General features: G+C 56.4%; 3 protein-coding genes across 4 annotated transcripts; 1 reads left to right on the forward strand and 2 right to left on the reverse strand.

Annotated features, from left to right (window-relative positions):
- Positions 1-1,717: 1,717 nt before the first annotated feature.
- On the reverse strand, positions 1,718-14,508 carry PRPF31 (pre-mRNA processing factor 31). The gene is made up of 14 exons (XM_081117509.1): positions 14,440-14,508; positions 11,641-11,825; positions 11,490-11,550; positions 10,167-10,250; positions 9,513-9,610; positions 8,546-8,652; positions 7,754-7,923; positions 6,070-6,227; positions 4,868-4,957; positions 3,354-3,481; positions 3,198-3,270; positions 2,458-2,586; positions 2,273-2,371; positions 1,718-2,101 (listed from the first exon to the last, which is right to left on the reverse strand). The coding sequence occupies exons 2-14, from the start codon at positions 11,815-11,817 to the stop codon at positions 1,976-1,978; spliced, it is 1,500 nt and encodes a 499-aa protein (XP_080973635.1). The 5' UTR covers positions 11,818-11,825; positions 14,440-14,508; the 3' UTR covers positions 1,718-1,975.
- Positions 14,509-14,610: 102 nt separating this feature from the next.
- On the forward strand, positions 14,611-18,839 carry TFPT (TCF3 fusion partner). 2 transcript variants are annotated; one of them, XM_081117754.1, is made up of 6 exons: positions 14,611-15,043; positions 15,460-15,718; positions 16,112-16,182; positions 17,961-18,030; positions 18,111-18,329; positions 18,688-18,839. In XM_081117754.1, exons 1-6 carry the CDS (start codon positions 15,021-15,023, stop codon positions 18,805-18,807), a joined length of 762 nt encoding a protein of 253 aa, XP_080973880.1. In that variant the 5' UTR covers positions 14,611-15,020; the 3' UTR covers positions 18,808-18,839. The 2 variants fall into 2 exon arrangements, with proteins under 2 accessions (XP_080973880.1, XP_080973879.1); XM_081117753.1 differs by having other exon boundaries at positions 14,630-15,043; positions 18,111-18,356.
- A 51-nt stretch (positions 18,840-18,890) lies between these two features.
- NDUFA3 (NADH:ubiquinone oxidoreductase subunit A3) lies at positions 18,891-20,897 on the reverse strand. The gene is made up of 4 exons (XM_081117760.1): positions 20,846-20,897; positions 20,565-20,639; positions 19,263-19,340; positions 18,891-19,045 (listed from the first exon to the last, which is right to left on the reverse strand). Exons 1-4 carry the CDS (start codon positions 20,853-20,855, stop codon positions 18,954-18,956), a joined length of 255 nt encoding a protein of 84 aa, XP_080973886.1. The 5' UTR covers positions 20,856-20,897; the 3' UTR covers positions 18,891-18,953.
- Between the last annotated feature and the right edge of the window lie 62 nt (positions 20,898-20,959).

Raw genomic sequence — 20,959 nt, forward strand, 5'->3', positions numbered from 1 at the left:
CAATACTGGAAGCCAGATCAGCTGTCTTCTGTAGGTGGAGGAAAGTCAGGTAAGTGCAGGTGAGAACTGATCAGAATCACCAGTGACGAGGGAGGAAAGCATGCTTGCAAAAGAGGAACGTGCTTAGGTCCACTCAGCCCCGGAGATTTGTACTTTTACACACTTCCCGGGGGAGCCCTGTGCTCGTTAGAGCTGTAGTTTTGATGTAGAGCTTTGCTATTTAAAGCCTGGGCCCTAGCCCCGGCTGGGCAGCTGTCGGTTAGAGCGTAATCATGATACACCAGCGTTCCGGGTTTGAACCCGGGTCAGGACACACACAAGAAATCAAGTAATGAATGCATAAGTAGAACAACAAGTCCATGTTTCTCTCTCCCCCTTCCTCTCTCTCTAAAAAGCAAATCAATCCATCAATAAAAATTAAAAAACAGAAAACAGAGGGTGGTCCTAGATGAGGCAGTGCCTCTCCGACTTCCTAGGAATCATTTGAGGGTTGGTTAAAATGCAGAGTCTGACCCAGGAGTCCCAGATTATGCTTTTCTAACAAGTTCCCAGGTGACCAGAGGGTCCACAGTTTGTACCTTGAGTAGCAAAGATTGAGAACATTGGTTCTCAAACTTGGCTACAAATAGAATCACCAGAGTGGCTTTATTTTTATTATTTTTTTAATCCTTAACCAAGGATATTTCTTCCATTGTTTTTCAGAGAAAGTGGGAGGGAGAGAGAAACATCAACGTGAGACACATCGATTGGTTGCCTCCTGCACACGCCCCAGCCAGGGATCGAGCCTGCAACTGAAGTGCGTGCCCTTGACCGGAATAGAACTTGAGACCCTTTAGTCTGAGGGCTGACACTCTAACTACTGAGTCAAGCCGGCTTGGGCCATAAGAGATTTTAAGAGATGATGTATTAAACCTGGTGATTTTCTCTTGTTAATCTCTCTCATGTCCGTTAGAGCAGCCCAAAGAACATTGTGGGGAGGGGACAGTGTCTTCCTCCCCACAGTAGCTAGGAGGCGCACTGACCTCCCAGGGAAGGGACCGGGCCTACTCCTCAGTGCCCCTGTGAAGCCCAGCTTGGGACACAGTGGACAGGGCTGTGGGCAGCACTCTCCCTAAAGTAGCCCTTGCAGGGACATGGAGGTTTTGGGCCCCTGCCTGGACTGCCCAAGCTGTTCCTCAGCTGGATGCCTTTCCCCTACCTGTCTGCAGTCCATGGCCTCCTCAGCCTTCCCCTTTCAACCCAAGTGAAGGAGGCCTTGACTGGGCCCACTTCCCAAGATAGACTGGGGGCTCCTCTCTCCTACCTAGTGAGTCAAGCTTGGCACAGCAGGTGGGGAGCTCCCAGAAGACACTGGATAGAAATAACAACAGTGCCCAGTCATGGGCCAAGGGCCAGCCCCGTGCTGAGTGCCTTCAGGCATCCTGTGGAGTGTTTGGAAAGGGGAGGCCAGTTGCCCACGATGCCATAACCACCCAGGTTGGCCTACATTGAAAGCTGGAGCTTTGAGCAGACACATCCCGTGGTTGTAAATGACTGAGGTTCCCGAGGGTGTGGGGATGGAGAGGGTGCTCCTCTTCCTGGGATCCCATGCGGTGGGGGGAGTGACAGGGCCCAGAGTCCACTGGATCGGGAGCCCAGGCTTTGTTCCACAAACCCAGTAGCTCTGACTCCTCCAGTCATCCAAGTGCTTGACAAACGATCACTCCCCAGGGACAGGTCCTGACAATGTGCTTTTAATCAAACTTTTTCCAAAAGTATCTCCTTTCCCAGTTAAAAAAGATGAGGTGTGGTGAAGACAGGCTCTGCCCCCTAATGGGGCGGCGATCTCGGTGCTAGGGGGCCCTCCGAGCCTCCCTGGACAGTCTGGGCACCGGCCGATGGCGGCGTGGCTCTCCCTGCCGGAGCCTCCAGCCCCGACCCCTTCCGACCCATGTGGCCTCTGTGTCCCTGCAGTGGGTGGCCACCCAGGGCGCCCTCAGGTGGACACGATGCCATTTTTCTCGCCCTTGACCTTGAGGAACTCGGCCATGCTGGAGAAGTACTTCTGGTTGGCCTCAGCCACCTTCTTTTCGGCTGCCTGTGGGTTCACAATCTCCAGGCCCTGGGCAGGTGAGGAAGACAACGGTGGGGTGGGGTGGGGTGGGGTGGGGTGGGGTGGGGTGGGGTGGGGTGGGGTGGGGAGACAGCCTGACCCCTTGACAACACCCCCCACCCCCCTGTGTGAACAGGTGGAGTGGCTGAAGCCTGGGGAGGGGGAGGGGCTTCCAGGTACCTGGAGCGGGGTGAAGGCCACACTGGAGGCGGTCCCCGAGGAGCGATCACGGATGGTGGACTTCCCGCCGTACACCACACTCTGCTTCTGCAGGGTCCGCTGGGGAGGGGAGGGGAAGTCCTGGCTGTGACCTGGGCTCTCCCACCAGGGTCCGCCTCATTCTTCCCACCTGGGCCCAGCCATACCTGCAGCGTCTTGGAGATCCTGGCTTTAGTGGCCTCATTCACCTGCGTCTGCCGCACACGCCCACTGCCCGACTTGCCCAGGTGGCCCAGGCTGAAGCCCAGGTCCTCCTGGTAGGCGTCCTCCTCTATCTGAGGGAGGGGGAGGCATCCTAGAGTTAGTCACCCCTGGATGGGCTAGAAGCCCAGGCGTCTGCCTGACCAGCCAGTCCTGCAGGCTCCTGTTCAGGCACCTACTGGGCCCCTAATGCGATGAGCCTTGATGAGGCCCCAGGTGATAGTGAGGAGCTGGGTCCTCTTACTGTTCCCTAAGCTGACAGGTGGGAGGGGCCGCGTGCACATGCATGCTTATGTGCGTGTGTCTTCGTGTGCGCGTGTGTATGAGTGCGCGTTGTTCTTGTGGGACCAGGAGGATGCTTGGACCATGAGACTGGCGGTGGGAGGCCTGGGGAAGGGCATGTAAGGCAGGGCCTGGGGAAGGGAGCAGGGAGGAGCAAGCTGGGGAGGCCTGTAGTGCCCACACCAGGAGCCTGAGTTGAAGGGGGCGTCGCGGTGAGGGGGCAGGCACTGAGGTTTGGGTAGACCCCTTTGGGGCTGGGTAGATGAGGAGGGGAGGACCTGGGGCCTGGGAAACAGGGAGGAGGCTGGGGTGGTGCCCCAGATCTGAGGGGGCCCGGGGACACAGACAGGGCAGAATGGGGCAGGGGCAGGGGCAGGGCAGGGCAGGGTGGGCAGGGGCCCACCTCTCCGAAGCTCATGCGGTTGGCCTGCTTCCGGATCTCCGTCAGCCCCAGCCGCTCCTTCATCTTTCGGTACCTGAGGACAGGGCACAGGAAGTCAGCTGGGACGCTGGGAGCCTCCTCCCTTCCTGCCCTGCCCAGCCATCCACCATTGCCCACCTGCGGCCACCTCGCTTCTTGCGCTGCCCATCCAGAGGCGCAGGCAGCGGCTTCACCTGCTTCACAGGGGGTGGCTCCTGCCATTTGTCAAACTTCCGCTCGATCTCATCCTTCAGCTCGTAGCCCACCTGAGAGAGGGGGTATGGGGAGGGGCTGCAGCTGCCTGTCCCGGGCTCACCCTGTATCTGGGCCAAGACTCTCAGCCACTGTTGGCTCTAGCATTAAGTTCCACCCACGGCCAGTGACCCCCAGACTGTCCTCTGAACACTGAGCCCACAGACAACTGGGGATACAATAGCCTGAGAACGCCTGCCTGCCCCACCTCCCACCTTCACTCTCCGCAGGGGAGACGCCCAGAAGTCGGTCAGCCTCCATTCCATTTCTCTCTCACCCCATAAGTCCCATAGGGCTCTTCTTAAGGAAAGACCCCAAATCAGCCTCTTCTCAGCACGTCTGCTGAGGCCGAGCTCCCCCGAGATACACAGCCCATGGTCTGCCCAGCCTACCAGCCTCCTCTCCCAGGCTGGCTATACGCCAGCCTCAGGGCCTTTGCACTGACTGCTGTCCCCCAAGATGCATGAGATTCGCGTGCTAACTTCATTCAGGTCTCTGTGAAACCCTCACCTCCCTGAGGCTAATATCCGTGGCCACACCACAGACTTACTTGCTGTCCCCTACCCTGCCCCAATTACAATTTGAGTATGTCCAAGGCAGGGCTTTTGTCTGTGCTACTACTCTGCACCCCAGCCTCCAGACCAGTGGGGGAGAGACAGAGAGAGAGGACGAACAACTGAAACCCTGAACACCACCAGGCTGGGTGCTTAAACAACAGTGCACAGGACAGAAATGTCTCTCCATTCTCAGAACAAGTCTGCCTAGAAGACGGGCTCGCTGAATAATTACTGCATGATAACAGTGTGCTGGTGGGGGAACAGACTCCAGCACAGCAGGCAAAAAATGCCTCCCCACCACCCCCAAGGGGTTCACATCTGAATCTCTGGTCTTGTGAATATGTCACCCATGACAAAAGGGACTTTGCAGATATGGCCAGGTTAAGGTCTTGAGATGGGGAAGGTACGGGCCCAATGTCGTCACCAGGTGCTTAGGCAGAGATGTAAAGACAGGGGCAGAGGCAGGGGTAGGAGATGCTGCACTGTGGAGGGAAGGCCATGAGCCAGGGCACCCAGGCGCCTCTAGAAGCAGGAGAGGGCAAAGGGACCAACCTCCCCTGGAGCCCCCAGAAGGAAGGAGCTCTGCCAACACCCTGATTTTAACCCAGTAAAACCCGTTTTAGACTCTGACCTACAGGACTGTAAGATATTAAACCTATATTGCATTAGCCACTATGTTTGTGGTCATTTGTTAAGAGCAGCAGTGACAGGAAAAAGACACACTGGGGGGAAGGGGACAGTGACCTTGGTGGGGCCACAGACAGACACGCCTGACTGCTAGGACAATCGGTTTTTCTGGACAGACCACAGACCCACACGCACAAACACTGGCCCGACCCTCACCTTCCCCTCCGTGCTTTCGTGGAAACTGTCCACGCGGGCTGCCAGCGTGCACTTGGCGGCCACTAGGCGGGCCGCCTTCCGCCGCAGATCCTGGAAGAACGGAAACAGGCTGAGTCAAGGTGAGGAGTCAATGAGACTACTGGGCTCCCAAAATGCTAGCGCCACGGTCCGACTCCTGCCTGTCGGCATTTCACCCTATGTTGTGTGTTACTGTGACAATGTGTTATGATAACAAAGTATCACCGTCAATGTTGTCTTTCAAACTATTTTTTAAAAACTTAGTCTGGTTTGCACAGGCAACTGTACTGCTGCAGATGGAAAACTGTCAAATACCAAAGAATAAGTTTGTTATGATTAAAACAGGAAATATGTGGGGTTATTACTGAGAATAGTGTTCTGTGCCATGAAAGAAAAGGTGGCCTGTGTTTTGGGAAATCCCAATATACCACATGTAAAACCTGTTGCCACAGGTCTTGACCAGTAATAGTTATAAAAATAACAAAGTCAGCAGCAGCTCCCTGCAGTGAAGAACTAGCCTACCCCTAAGGGGTCTGGTCCCGGCCAGACAGGATCCTTGTGATTTAGGGTGAGGTCTTTGGGTTACGGTGCATGGGTCAACCTGGAGATGGGGGTCAGTTACCCTGCGTAACTGAGTCCCAGTAAAGAATGTGAGCACCGCGGCCTGGCTGGGCAGTGATCTCTGTGCGCCCGCTGTCACACACCACAGTGTGTACTCCTGGACCCTGCCCCTCGCTCTTCCTCCCTTGGCTGACATTACTGTCCCCTACTGTGGTAAACTGTGACCCCGAGGGGGTCAGCTCTCGCCAGTTCTGCGAGTCTTCCTCATGGGTCACCAAGCCTGAGGGTGGTTTTGGGAACCCCCCGAACTCGAAAGGTAGGGCTTGTCACTTGTCAGGTGCAAGGCCTAGCCAGGATGAGTCTGCATCATGACCATGAAGCAGGCTCTGTTCTCCCCACTTTACAAATGGAAAGACTGAGGCACAGAGCTCAGGCCTCTTACCCGAGGCCACCTAACTGGCAAGTGGCACTGCCAGAATCCCAACCCCAGCGCATCTGCTCCAGCATCCCTGTTCTCACACCCCGTGCCACTCTGTCCCCCAGGGTTCCCACCACTGTCGCCAGCTGATGGGAGCATGCTCAGGCTGACAGGGCCCTCCCCTTCAGGCACAGCAGGGGCTCACCGGGGGTAGGGACTGCACAATGTCGCTGTGGTAGATGTAGCCAGTGTGGGGCAGCACGGAGGTGGAGGAGAAGCCGGACAGCGTTTTGCGCTGGGCCCCCAGCAGCATGATGTTGCAGGCGGGCATCTTGGAGAGGTTGGTCAGGCCACCAGCCACCCCTGCAGCAGGCCGGGGAGGGAGGAGGTGAGATGCAGCAGGCGCATTTGTCTGGGAGCTCACCTGTGTGCTAAGCCTTTACTGAATTTCTGGTTGGATCCCATGGTGGCCCCACCAGGGAGGGCCTGTCTCATTTCAGAGGGGGAATGTGAGGGAAGCTCAGAGAGGTGAAGCAACCTGCCTGAGGGTGCACAGCGAACAAGTGGACCACAGGAACCTGAACTGAGTCTGCAAAGCTGCACAGCTCGCCCTGGGGCCGACCATAGGGCCCAGTATGCAGCGCCAGGCATTCCCTGAGCTGGTTTCCAGGCACAGAGAGAGGAAGAGGGCTGTAGGTGGGGAAATAGCTCTACCTCTGATGGGGCCTGCTGTGAGCCAGGCTGGTGCTGAGTGTCTTTAAGGACTAGAGAAACTGTGTCATCAACCAACTGAATCCTTAAAATGAGCCTCCAACACAGTGTGCCAGCCCAAGAGGGAGCAAAACAGCCTCCAGAGATGCACATCACAATCTCCAGACCCCATGGCCATGGCGCCTGTGGTGGCCAGAGGGGCTTTGCTGACAAGGAGCTGGAGATGGGGTGATTCTCCTGGAGGACCCCAGCTCAATGGAACCAGAAAAGGCTCTTAAAAGTGGGAGAGAAAGGCAGTGCCAGAGTCAGAGATGTGAAAGCAGACTAAACAGGAGGAAGGGACACAAGCCAAGGGACATGGGTGCCTCAAGAAGTCAAAAAAGGCCAGGAAGCAGGTCCTCCTGGGCCCTCCATGAAGCAATGTCCAGAATCATGAGGTGATAGACGGGTGTTTAAAGAGCTCAATTTGTGGTCCTCTGTTGCAGCAGCCACAGGAAAGCAGCACACCCCCAATCACCACAGGGGAAACGGGGGCACGTGAGGTCACCTGCCCAAGAATGCGAGGTCAGTGAGGGGGAGAACCCACACCCAGTGTATCCTGCCTAAAAACCACTGCTTCCTTCAACCTGCGACTCCGCACACACCTGCCTCCAAGGAGGCTGCGAGGGGCCCAAGCGTGGCCCCCAAACTTCATGTGTCTGTGTCCTCACCCCACCCCTGTACTCAGGATGGGGCCATATCTGGAGGTGGGACCTTTAAAGAGGTGACTAAGGTGATGTGACATCATAGGACTGGCCCTAATTCAATCTGACTGGTGCCCTTATAAGAAGAGATTGGGACACGGACACACAGAGGGACGGCCGTGTGAGGACACGGGGCAGACGGCCACCTACATCCTCAGGAGGAAGCAGCCCTGCCCACGCCTGGATCTTGGGCTTTGGGCTCCGGGCTCCAGCCTCCAGGACTGGGAGACAATCAATCTCGGTTGTAGAAGCCTTTGGACGGCAGCCCAGGCGGGCGAACACAGCTGCGTTACCCAACTTTCCTGAGAGTGTTTCTCATTAAAGGGGCCAGGAGTCCAGTGGAGCGGGACCCCCCTGCAGTGCAGACACCCTGCCAGGACCAGTGTCCCCCATCTAACAGAGGACACCAAGGCCCCTCCCGGCCCCGGGGCTCACCCATGATCTTGGCGGCTGTGGATGCCCCGATGATGATGGAGAGGTTGGGCGCAATGAAGGACATGCGGGACTCCACGTACTCGTAAATGCGGTGTTTGGAGGCGCTCAGCTCCAGCGCCATGTCGCAGGCCTCCTCCAGCCGCTCCAGCTCCTCCTCTGACAGCTGCTGCCTGCAGGGAAGGGGGGATGATGACCTGGCTGGGATGAACAGCCCCTCCTGAGATTCCTGCCTGACTGCTATGGGAGCTTCTGTCCCCCGAGCTGTGTATGCAAGTGTGTGCAGCCTCAGGGCAATCTCCCCTCCGCAGTGGCAAGCTAGGGGCCTGCTTATTCTTCCCTAACTCCCCCTCTCCCCCTCGCCCCCGCTAGAGAGCTCGGTCCCTGCCTGAGGCTGAGTCACCACCACCTCCAGGGAGCCACCAGACCCAGTCCTGGTAAGCACCCTTCCTCTGTGCTTGACACTCGCCCTTTGGCCTTTGACCTGTGCATGAACATTCTTCCTCCCAGACAGGAGCTCTGAGAGGGCTAAGTTGTGTAACTCCATCCAGGAATCTGCCAGCCTTTGTTGGATGAACAGGATGACAGCCCTCGGGAGATCTCTACCCCACATGACTCTGCTGGGGGTTATGGCTTAAAGACAGCTCCTTCTCTTAGGCACAACTCAGATGCCAGTGAGGGAGCTCAGCTTGGTGCCTGGCTGGCAGGTGCCACTCGTTAAACACATGTGGACTTGAAATGAACTGTCCTCCTGAGACTGACACCTGTGCCACTGGTACCCTGCTGTGTACGCACCCCTGGGTGGTGGAGGCAGTCACGCTGACGACCATGATGGTGGCATTAGTCAGGATCTGCTGTAGGTTCTCGTTGTTCTTGCACTTGTCCAGGCTGTTGCCCAGCTCCTGGGGGTGAGAGATGGCAGAGACTTGGGAAGGATCCAACCCTATGGCTCCTGCACCTGCTCTGATCTCTTCTGGGGATGCTAGGACAGTTGGGATCTGTGTGCAGGGTGTTTCTCCTGCCCCTACCAGTTCCAAGAATGTCAGTGCTCAAAGTGTCAGCATTGTCTGCCCTGTGCTGGCTGATCTGGAAACCAACCAGAGCAACTGGCCACTCAGGGAGGACCTGCTGCTCAGTCAACTCAGAGCACAAATCTGACCCATCGCTTCCCTGCATGGATGTCCCTAGCCGACACCCTCGGCTAGTGGACACACATGGGAGTGTCCCTGCCTTCACTTGCACCTAACCCTCCCGGGGCTTAAAGGTCAGACGTGATCCGACCTCGTCAATTCTGCCTCCCCAATTCCACTTTCTTGTTCCCTGAACCCACCAGGGCTCATTACCTCTCGGGGTCTAGACACTAACACTTCCTCCAATCTCTGCAGGGCTGCCCCTTGTCAGATCTGGACACCACCTGCTCCGTCCAGCACAGCGGGAGTGGGGCACCCCTTCATCTCTCTCCCCTCCTCTCTGGGCCTCACTCCTGCCCCTCAGGATAACCCTCTCAGGAGGGCTGGGAATGGAGTGTGGGGCAGAGGAGCCATGAGAATGTCCTTTCCAGGCTCCACCCATCAAGCACTGGGCAGCTGGCAGCAGCTAAGGCCTCCAACATCACTCATTGCAGCTTGGTCCCCTGCATCCTGCAACGCTGAGCGAGGGAAGCCTTTCCCCACCCAGGGTCTGAGGGCGGGGCCCCACCTCCCTTCACACCGGAAGCTGTAGAGAAGCCTCAGTTCTCCCCAAGCCCCACACCCTCCCTCACCTTGACTGTGCGGATGTAGTCCAGCGCATTGGGGACCAGTGACTCCAGCTCAGGGAACCGCTTCGAGTACTTATCCCGGATGAACTTATGGATGATGTCTGAGGTGGGCAGGGACGGGGGGCATCTGGTGAGGGGACAGGCAGACTCGGCTGGCTGTCTCCCACATCCATTTCCCCTTGTTCCTTTAGTAGCTGCACCCCTGAGCTTCAGCTGGGCGCTAGGGCACCCAGAATAAAGGCCATGTTTCCTGGCTCCCTCACTGCTGGAGAAGCCAAAATGAGTTAGTTCTGGTCTATGAGGGATGTGTGCAACTTCCAGTCAACCTTTAAAGAAGAGAGCTGTGTTCTCTTCTCTCCCCTGTTCTGCTGTTGGGGATGTGGAGGAGATGGCTGAAAGTGGGCAGTCACCTTGTACCATGAAACAGGCAGCAGATTAACAAGATAAAAAGAGCCTGGGCACCAGCCTAGACTGCTCACTGGGACGTTTACACAAGAGGAAAATGCACTTCCTTCTAATTTAAGCCACCGTCACCACAACAGAACCTGGATTCTAGCTGAAAGGAGGGGCTCGGGGAAAGGTCAGCCTGAGATCCTGCCTGCCCCTCCCTCAAGGACACCAGGCAGGGCTGTCTCTCTTTGCCCCTCCCACACTCACTCAGCTCGTTCTCAATCTCCACGGTCAGGTTGTTGGCGTCCACGATGACCCGGTATTCGGGGGCTGCCTCCACTGGTCCCATCACTGTGAAGGTGAGAAACAGCCTGGTGGGTACCCGTGTCCAAGGCTCTGCACACACAGCTCTCTTTCCCTGGATCCCCCCCAGCTATGGACCTGGCATGTACATTCTTGCTTCAACATCCAATTCAGGTATTAGTTCTTCCCTGATCCCTGAGGCTGGTCAGCTGGCGCTTCTGTGGCTCCACAGTGTCCCCAGCTCCCTCCCAGCAGGCACTGCCCACCAATAGCTGTCTGGGACCTGGCTTGTCTGATCTCAGCTAAGTCCCCTGGGTTCCCAGCACCCACACAACTGGCCACAGAAAGGAAAGAATGAATCTCCCTGAAACTCTGCTCTGACCACACCACCCCTGTGCCCGACAACCTCCCGTGGTTTCGAGGCCACCAAATTCCAGAGAGCCCCCCCTGATGAGAAGAATTGGATATAACAGGATTGCCCTCTGAGAGCTGGTCTGGACAGTCAGGAGATAACCCAGCACTCCCCAAAGCTGGGATTGAGAGGAGGTTTTAGGCGATGCTTTAGTGACCACACATGTTTACAGTTACTCCCTGTTTATCAAATTATACCAGTTTCCTACTCACAGTAGCATAACTTTCCTTCTAAGAGAAATTTAATGAAAAATATGTTGATTTAAAGAAAACGTGGAATGGGGGTTGGAGGCTGGGTGAAAAAGGTGAAGAGATTGAGAAGTGGACATTGGCAGTTACAAAACAGTCATGGGGATGCAAAGTATAGCACAGGGAATATAGTCAGTAATACTGTGATAACTATGTATGGGGCCAGGTGGGGACTAGCTTTATCAGGGTGACCACCTCATAAGTTGCATAAATATCTAACCACTATGCTGTACACCTGAAACTAATATAATATTGTGTGTAAACTGTAATTGAAACATAAAAATAAAGTTGGACACTAAAAAAACAAACAAAAAGGAAATGTGAAGTAAACAAGACAAGTGGCAAAACCCCTGTAACTGAGTATGAGACCCACTTAGGAACCTTGACAGAAGTCCTAGGCGACTGGTGAGTGCTCAGCATGGAGCAAAAACTTTAGGAGTGTCTGCTGTAAAATGCACTACCTTTCTGAGAGAGAAGGGGACTGGGTTGGGATGGAGAAAGAGAGGGCTCTGGAAAAGGCCAAGAGGGAGGTGGACCCAAGTTTCAAAGCCACAAGCAGCCAAAGAGGCCCAGGGGCCTGGCGGGAGAGCAGGCAGGTGGATGAGGCTGAGCGCGGAGAGAAGGTACCTTCCGAAGCTTTGGCTTGCTTGCTGATATACTCCTCAATCTTCATCATGATCTCAGCAAACTGTGGAGGGGAAGAGTCAGAACCCAGGACAGGTGGAGAGGAGCCCCGGCTACCTCACCCCTCCGGAGCGTCCACCTGCTGCCCGCTCACCATCTTGCTGTCCCACAGCTTGGCGATGCTCTTGACCGAATCCCCGGAAAGATCCAGCTGTGTCTCCTCCTGCACATCCTCGATCGCCGGCTCCTCTTCCTCCTCCCCATAACTTCCTCCTTCCTCCTCTTCCGCCGCCTCCTCGAGGTCAGCCAGGAGCTCGTCTGCCAGAGACATCCCGAGGCCTATTGGGGGGGAGAGCAGGGTTCCTCCTCATTACCCAGAGGGGCTTCCCCCCCTCCCCCGAGAAGGCCCTGGTCCGTCCGCATCAACCTCACTAGCACGCAGGCTCCACAAGGACAGGCATTTTCATTTGTGCTGTTCTCCAGCTCCTAACTGTGCCTGGCACACATTAGGTGCTCAGTAAACACCTATTGAATTAATCCATGAACAAACCTCGGGAACCCAGATAATCTCCAGCCATAACTCACAGACCTACCCACGTCACTGACAAGACACAGCACGCCCCGCATGCCATCACCTTGCTAAAGCTTAAAAGATACATCCTCCCTACGATGAGATGCAACCTCCTTTTTTCTTCTATAACAGAGCCTCCCTCCAACTGTTGGGCCCCGAATGAGTGACAGATTTCCTAAAATACTGATCTGTTCAGCCATCAGGGCAACCAGACAGGCCTCATGTCTAGAGTTCCCAGGCTGACTACCACTGGCCACAGGCAGCCTCCTCAACTACCCCAGGCAGTGTAGAAATATTAGTCTTTTCTGTGAGTCCCATGAAGAGGAAAAGTTTGGGAAGCACTACTTGCTCTACAAGGTACAATCCCCACCACTGTCCTCCCCCACTGCTTTTTAAAAAATAAGCAGTCTTTCCCTCTTCCTGTTCCTTTCCTCGCTCCATGAATCCATTCCCCTACCTCATTCCCTCCCGCTCTGCACCACCCTCCTCTAACCTATGAAAACACAGGCTGCACACTCCAATGCTCAGAGGCTAAGTGGGTGACTAGTGAGTGGGGCAGCCTGGGGATAGGGCAATAGGGAGGAGTGGAGACTGGAGAACCAAAGAACTCAGTGTACAGGCACAGCTAATGCTCGGCTTTGGACACACCTTGCCAGTGGGAACATGGGCTCCACATTGCCAGGTTTTTGTAGCAAAAGAAAAATTTTTTTTTATTAATCCTCACCTGAGAATATTTTTTCCATTGATTTTTAGAGAGAGTGGAAGGAAGGGAGGGAGGGAGGAGGAACCGATAGAATAGGATCCATGTGAGAGAGACACATCAATTGGCTGCCTCCTGCATGCACCCCCACGACCAGGGACAGGGATGGAACCTGCAACCCAGGTATGTGCCCTTGACTAGGAATTGAACCCGTAACCCTTTGGTGAGCAGGCTAACGCTCTAACCACTGAGCGACACTGGCCAGGACAGGTTTTCTCTTTTTTTTTTTGAAGAGAAGCAAGAAATTCAGAATTTTTATGTGGAATGTCCCAGTTTAAAATGTTTCTTTATTATTTAAATAGATAATTTAGATTAAAACACACAAAAAAACAAAAAAACACCACCACGGCATAGGCCACACCATAGGTGAAAACAGGGCAGATGTGGCCCTTGAGCTGCCGGTTTAAGACCCCAGGATGTCCAGTTGTCTCTGTGAGAAGTCTCCCCTCATAGCCTCCTCTCTCCCTGAGATACGATGTTCCCTTTATACTCACTTCTCTTTATAAGACACACGTTTTCCTCCTAAATGCCCCTTTAGAATCTCACACATGCCTTTCTCCAAAATTGCCCTCGCCCACTTTCTGTAAGAGGAACTCTTCCTTTCTTTATTGAACACAACCCCCACATTATGGTCTCTTTCCCCCAGGTCTCTATATTTATTTTTAATATATTTTTATTGACTTCTTTTTTAGAGAGAGAGGAAGGGAGAGGGTGGGCGAAAGAGAAACATGGATGTGAGAGCAGAACATCGATAGGCTTCCTCCTGCACGCCCCCTACTGGGGATGGAGCCTGCACCCCCGCCCCCCATATGCCCTGACCGGGAATGGAACTGGCAACCATTTGGTGCATGAGACGTCACTCAACCGCTGGGCCACACCGGCCAGAGCCAATATATTAATTTTTCGCTCCTCTGGTAGAGACATAAACATGTCTTGCGGCGTGGGTCTTTTGTGCCCCAGACTAGATCCTATCCCTCTGTTCATGTATCTATGAGCTCCTTAGTTTGCTTCAGCACTTAAAGGTTCTCTAAACATCTAACACTTTAATACCTGACTTCCCCATTCAGCTGAAGTTTCCTTGGGAACAGGGCCCGTTTTATTCAATGCTCACTAGCCCCAGTGCCGCCGCAGCACCACCTGGCACAGAGCAGGTACAACGACGCCGCCTGACTCCAGCCGACCTCCGCCGCCATCCCCTCGCCAACGCCCCCGAAGCACCGGCCCTTCCCGCCCGCGTTTGGAACAGCAACTTCATTAGCACCCCCGCCCCCTCATTTTTACGGGCTCAGCCCCTCCTCAGTCTCCAGGTCTCACCTTGTATCTCAGCTCCCTCACCCACGCACCCCACTCTGGGAGACACAGCCCGCACGCCCCGCGGGCACCCCGGGGCGCTTCACACACGTGTGACTAAGTCATTACTCGATCACCTGTCTCCCCACGCAAGGCGTCGTCTGAAGGCCCGGGACACTTTCGCTCCTGCCATGGCCCCCGAGTCCTGACGTGGGAGCACAGGAGACCTCTGGGTGGTCAATCCGGCAAAACCCGCCCTTGCCCCCGCTCACGTCCAGCCCCAGACAGAGGCGCGCGTCCTCCCGCCCTCCCGTCGGGCCGGTCACACTCACCTCCTTCCTCCGCGAAGGACCGTTCCCAGGAAATTAGCTTCCGACGCCGCTCGACGCTCACTGATGACGTCTCGCCCTCGCGCCGCTAGACGCCGACTGATGACGTCTCGCCATCGCGCCACAGCCGACGCAAAGCCGCTCTCTGATTGGTCCCTGCCCCTGCGTCCTTCCGGCCCGACTTCGGAACAACAACTTTATTAGCACCAACCGCTGGGCGGAGACGGGGCGAGCAGGCGCGAGGCGAGGGGCCTCCGGCTCACAGCCCGCCGAGGACTGAGCCTCCCGAGCGGACAGTCGCGGTGGTCGCACGGCACGGTGTCGCGACGAGAATAAAGACGGGGGCGGCTCAGACGACTGGAGGTGGCATCAGACGGGAAAGCAAGGCCTTTCAGCCTTGACTCGGGGTGGGGAAGGGAGGAAAGACGGAAGTCGGGAACTACAGCTCCCAGGAGGCTTAGCGGCCGAGTCTCCGGTGCTGGGCCGTGAAGTCTGATGGGCCGGGTAGTTTTGCGGACGACTTTAACCTAGAGGCTTGCAAGGTTGGAAGTCCTGAGTCCTGGGGTGCCGGGAGCGGAGGAGAAATGGAGCTGGAGCAGAGAGAGGGGTAAGTGGCTTTGGGGAAAATTGCCAATCCCGAGACACGGGGTACAGAATGTGCAACTATCCGCGGTTTGCTCTGAGGGCTGATGGGGATTGTAGTTCACTCAACGGCTTTGGGTTAGAACTCTTAGGGCCTGGGGTCTGTACTCCAGCATCCTGGGGGGGGGGGGGGCGCGACTGGGGGTCCTGAGGTTGGAAGCCTGGACTCCTGGGTCTCAGTAAGGGATTGGGACCTTGAACTTCCATAGATCCTAGGGAGGAAGAGTCCGGGGTCTGAACTCCTAGATCTTGGGAGGAGGGAGTCGGGGCTTGAACTCTGTGGGTCCTGGGAAAGAGGGGTTGCGAACAGGACTCCTGGGTCTGAGGGAGGAGGGCCTGGGGGCCGGAGGTTAAGGTCCTTGAGCCCCCCTGACCCTACAGGACCATGGCAGCCGTGGGCTTTGAAGAGTTCTCAGCGCCTCCAGGCTCGGAGCTTGCGCTGCCTCCGCTGTTCGGTGGTCACATCCTGGAGAGCGAGCTTGAGACAGAAGTGGAGTTCGTATCTGGGGGTCTGGGCAGCTCAAGCCTCCGGGAGCGAGACGAAGAGGAAGAGGCAGCCCGGGGCCGACGGCGGCGCCAGCGCGAACTCAATCGCAGGAAGTACCAGGCGCTAGGTCGGCGTTGCAGGGAGATCGAGCAGGTAGGTGAGTGCGGATTTCGTTTTGGGGTCCCCTGGCCTAAGTTACCACCCCTGCCCAGTCTCTGCCTATCCACAGGCACAGCGTTCCTTGCCCAACAGGATGAATCTTTCATTCATCATTCATTTAATCCCCACCTGTTACGCATCTGGCACTGTGCAGGGTACCTGGAGTGCTGTCTCCTCTAGGAGCTTCCAGGACTGCCCAGATCAGCTTGCTGATGCCTCACAGGTGCCTCCCCTGCATGTGGAGGCCAGTGTGAGCAGATGCAGGAGGTACAGCCCCTGACGGTCCACAAGATGACCTTTGGGCCGTCTCCCTGGTCCACAGCAGGGGCTCCACTCACCCTCCGTTGAATGGGGGCCAGCTGACCTGTGCTCTCCCACCTCCTGCAGGTGAATGAGCGGGTCCTGAACAGGCTCCATCAGGTACAGAGGATAACACGGAGACTTCAGCAGGAGCGGAGGTAACCCCTTGCACACCTGCTCTGGCCGGCACACCTCTGCTCCCAGAGCTTGTTTCCACGTGCTTCTCATCATTTCTCCACCTTCCCTGTTTGCCCGTCTGGGGCCAGGAGGAGGCCAGGCTGCAGAGGGGGCAGGGGGCTGAGGCCAGCAGGGACCAGGAGTGGGATTGGATCTTACAGGAAAGAGCTGACTGGGCCTGGGGGAAGCAGGTGTGTACCCTCTGAGTGGAAAGTGCAGCAAGTGGAGGGGCCCCAGCCTTAAGAATCCCAAACCCAGTTTTAAGCACTGTTGCTATGCTACTCTGAGCAAGCGACTCCCCTCTCAGAGCCCCAGTTTCCTGACAACTAAGGGTGACGCAAAAGTCACACCAAAGCCACAAGGCTGCTGAGGGTGAACAGGAGCTCACAGGATGAGCTCGGCTCAGAGCCTCCATCTCGGGGCACCACAACCAGGATGGGCATGAGCCTGGGGCCAGCCTGCCCGGGATCCAATGCCAACCCTGCCACTGTGTGTCCCCACTCAGGGAAGATGGGGAGAGTGGGTCTTATCCTGAAGGATTCACTGTGAGGTACTTAAAGTAACCAAACCAGAGACAGAAAGGAAATGGTGGTTGCTAGGGGCAGGGGATGTGGTGATGGTCGCACAACAACGCAAATGCCACCTAGTGCCACTGCACTGTACACTTAAAAATGCTTAAATTAGTAAATCATATCTTACCGAAATTTTTAAAGTTATTTTTTCAAAAGCAACAAAATGAATAAAATGTAAGGCAGGCCAAGTCACTCCTCTGCTCGAAACCCTGCAGGGGTCCCCCCTGACTCAGTAGGAGTTGACACCCTTTCAACAGCTAACCACGCCCTAATCAGAGGGCCCATCACATCAGCCTCCCACCCTGCTGAGAACACGCAAGACACGCACCCACCTCAGAGCCTTTGCACTTGCTGTTCCCTCCCCCAGAAATGTCCTTGGGCCACTCGCTCGCCTTCCCAGTGAGGCCTCCCCCACTGTCCTTTTCAAGCTCCAATCAGGTGCCATCTATTGTCTCCTACTTTCTTTTTTTTCCTTTTTATTGAATTTATTGGGGTGACACTGGTTAACAAAATTGTACAGATGTCAGGTGCACAGTTCCACAACACATCATCTGTGCACTGTATTGTGTGTTCACTATCCCGAGTCAGGTCTCCTTCCATCACAACTTAGTCCCCCCTTTACTCTCCACCTCCCGGCATCCCCCTCCTCCTGGCCTCTTTCCTACTTTCTGACCTATTATGATTTGCTGGCTCACAGGTAGCATTTAGTCAGTTAAAGCTTAAAACAAACAAAAACAAAACAAAACAGCTTTTAGAAGCAAGGACGGGGAAAGACGACGCAGTCAGGAAGAGCTGAGGTCCCCAGAAGTGTTCTGCACGTGCCTCTCTCCTTTTAGTTATCAATAAAAATAACTTACACTTGAACATTTGCTAGGCCACCATCCCACTGAGTGCTCTAGAGACCATGTCCAGTTGTGGTGTCCCTCACAGCCGTCCCCACAGTCAGGGTTGTCATCTCCCATTGACAGCAGGAAGCTGAGGCGCAGAGTTCACCTTCTCTTGCCCCAAGTCCCACTGACTGGACAAGTGCTTGGCACTCAGGTCTCTCAGACCCCAGAGCTCCACACCTTCTGGGCCAAGGACACCTTGGCTTCAGAGGGAACCAGAGCTGGGCCATCAAGTGCCCTTTTCCCCAACTGACCACCAGAAGATAAAGGTGTCACCTGGTGGCTTGTCTCTGGGTGCAGGTTCCTCATGAGAGTGCTGGACTCCTATGGCGATGACTACCGTGCCAGTCAGTTCACCATTTTGCTGGAGGTGAGCAGGGGGCTCTCCAGAAGCTAGGTGAGCTGGGAGCCCAGGACGCAGTCTTCACCTGCCACCTGTCTCCCCACCAGGATGAGGGCAGCCAGGGCACCGATGCTCCCACCCCAGGCAATGCTGAGAATGAGCCTCCGGAGAAAGAGGAGCTTTCCCCACCCAGAAGAACGCCGGCACCCCTAGAGCCCAGCAGCCCTGCCCCTGGTGAGGGGCCCAGTGGGCGAAAGAGGAGGCGAGCGCCCAGGGAAGGACGCCGAGCGGGAGTCCCACTGACTCCAGAACTGGCCCCCGTGCAGGTGGGAGACCTGGAGTCCAGGGACCAGGCAAGGAGGCACCAGGGCTGCAGGCTTCACAACAGGCCTGGGTGGGAGGGCGGGACAGAGGAGGTGAAGCAGGGTTGGTGGTTGGGGTTGGAAGAAGAGTTCGAAAAAGCCAGGAAGGCTTGGGTGGAAAGGAGGAAGACCTGGAGGAGGCTGTGGGGAGGAAATGGGATGGGAGACGGCGGCTAGAGAACTTGGAGACCACGTGGACCCAGGAACACTGGGAATTTCTGGGGCACACAGAGGAGGTTGTCTGGCCTGGAAGAGTAGGAATGGTGGGGCCGAAGGGCCTTCTCCAGACCCCAGGCCTACTCACGCCACACTCTTTCCCCAGATAAAGGTTGAGGAAGACTTTGGCTTCGAAGCGGATGAGGCGCTGGACTCAAGTTGGGTTTCTCGGGAGCCAGACAAACTGCTGCCCTACCCCACCCTAGCCAGCCCCCCCTTTGACTGACCCCCCAATAAACTGACCCCATACTCTCCTTGGCCATGGTCTGCTGCTCCCACCTCTTATCACACAGATTCTCGACTCTAGGGTCAGTTTTCACATTTTTATTGGGGGCCACAGGGGAGGGGCCTCCTCCCTGTCAGTGGAGGTGTTCACAGTTTCTTCAGCCATTCCAAGTTTCGGCCTTGGGGGTCCTGGGGGTGGCTGGGTACGTCGGGCATGTTCCCATCATCTCGGACGGGCACTGTGGGACAGGAGGGTGGGCCACTGAGACCAGCAGATCTCCAGGGGCTCTAGAGAAGGGCTGGTCTGTCAGTTTACATTCAAAGAGGCAATTGGGACCCCAGGGGGGAGAGAAGACAGGAGAGTAAGGGTCAGAGAATCAGAGATGCAGAGACAACCAGGAAGATTTCTGGACCTAGAGACAGGAAACCAGAGAGATGGATACAGCTGCTACTCACCTGGGTAGTTGTAGGGTGTGACCTGGTTGATCATGACAGCGTACTTGGTGTAGGGGCTGAAGGCAGGCAGAATTATAGCTGTGGAGAGACCAGGGTGAGGCCCACGGAAGGTGGCTCCGGAAAGGGGAGGGGTAGAAGCTGGACCTTGGCAAAGTGGGGGCTGAGTACATGGGGGGAGAGGAGCAGGAGATATAGCACCTCTAGGAGGCCCCCCAGCACCCCAGGATCCCTATCAGAAGGGTTTATAATTTTTTTGGAGGTGGAGCTGGGAACCAAGCACAGATAGGTGGGACCTAGAGGGAACAAAGGAGAGAAGGAGGTGGTGGTCATGGAATGAGAGCACTAAAGTGTAGACGGGGCCATGGAGCATACTGGGGTAGGGTTGGGGGTGTCCTGGGAGTGTTCCAGGGGAATCATGAACAAACAGGTTTTGTACAAGGAACAGTCCATCTAGCGGGCACAGGAGTCCTGGGGGGTGGGGCAGGGCATATAAAGGGACGCTCTAGGCCAGCACTGTCTGACAAATATAAGAGCCACATATGTTATTTCACATTTTCTAATAGCTACATGATGGTGAAAACAAGTTAACTTTTAACCTGGTATATCCAAAGCGTTGTTCCAACACACCATGAAAAGAAGAAGGGACACTTTATGTACTTTTTGTTCACATGACGTCTTTGCAGTCCAGTGTATACTTTAGCATTTCAAGCGCTCCCTGGCTAACGTGGCCCATGGGACACCTGTCTTCCAAGAAACAACCCTACCCAATGGCCTGCAGACGCAGTGGTGACAAGCCCTGGGCACCTGTTAGAAACGCAGACTCCCAGGCCCCCCTCGGCCCTGGCGAATCGGCCTGCGTTTTAACAAGGCCCCCGCCCCGGACCCCGGTGCACCTTCAGGTACGAGTAACTCTCTCCCAGAGCACAGGGTCTCGCTCAGGCCGCACGTTACAGTCACTGGGGGCCTGTCCTGGTGAAAGGGGCGGACTCGGACCCTCTCGTTACTCTCGTCAGTTACCGCCTGGGCGTTTCTAACGCACAGCAGGGCTGGGAGCCTCTCCTGGCGCGGGATTACGGACCTTGGGGTGGGGAAGGACAGGGCTGGTGAAGGGATCAGAGGGTTAGGGCTGGGGTCAGCCAGGGGACGTCGTGGGGTGCTGACACTGGTGGGGACAGAGGGCGGCCGGGAGCCGCGGGGGTGAGGACGGGCCGCCGGCGCGGGGCGACGGGCCCTCGGGGGGGGCGGGGAAGGTGAGGCAGGCTGGCTGGCTCGCCCGCAGGGGATGCGCGCGCGCTCACGCACCGAGGCCCCCGATGGTGAAGGACGCGACCAGCACCGGCTCCTTGGCCCAGGCATCCCTGAGGAAGGCGGCGAGTCCTGCGGGGTGCGCGGGAGGGTCACGCCAGCAGGGATCGCCCGCGGTGACCTCTAACCCTCTCACGCCACCCTCGCCCTGCAGGAGCCCTCTCGTGGCTTCTGCGTCCCCCTCCGGTCCCAACCCCACCGCCTCCGCCCGAGCACCACGGCGCCCCATCTCCGCACCGCCCGGGTTCGCCCCGCGCGCCCGCGGCGCCTGAACTTACTCCCAGCCATCTTGGTCGCGGCGGCGGCGGCGGCGGCGGCGGCGGCGGCGGCGGCGGCGGCGACGCGCGGAGCACCCTGGGTATTGTAGTCCCAGAGTCCGGAGCGCCGGCGTC

Source organism: Miniopterus schreibersii (assembly GCF_964146895.1).
Source record: "Miniopterus schreibersii genome assembly, chromosome: 18".
NCBI lineage: Eukaryota > Metazoa > Chordata > Mammalia > Chiroptera > Miniopteridae > Miniopterus > Miniopterus schreibersii.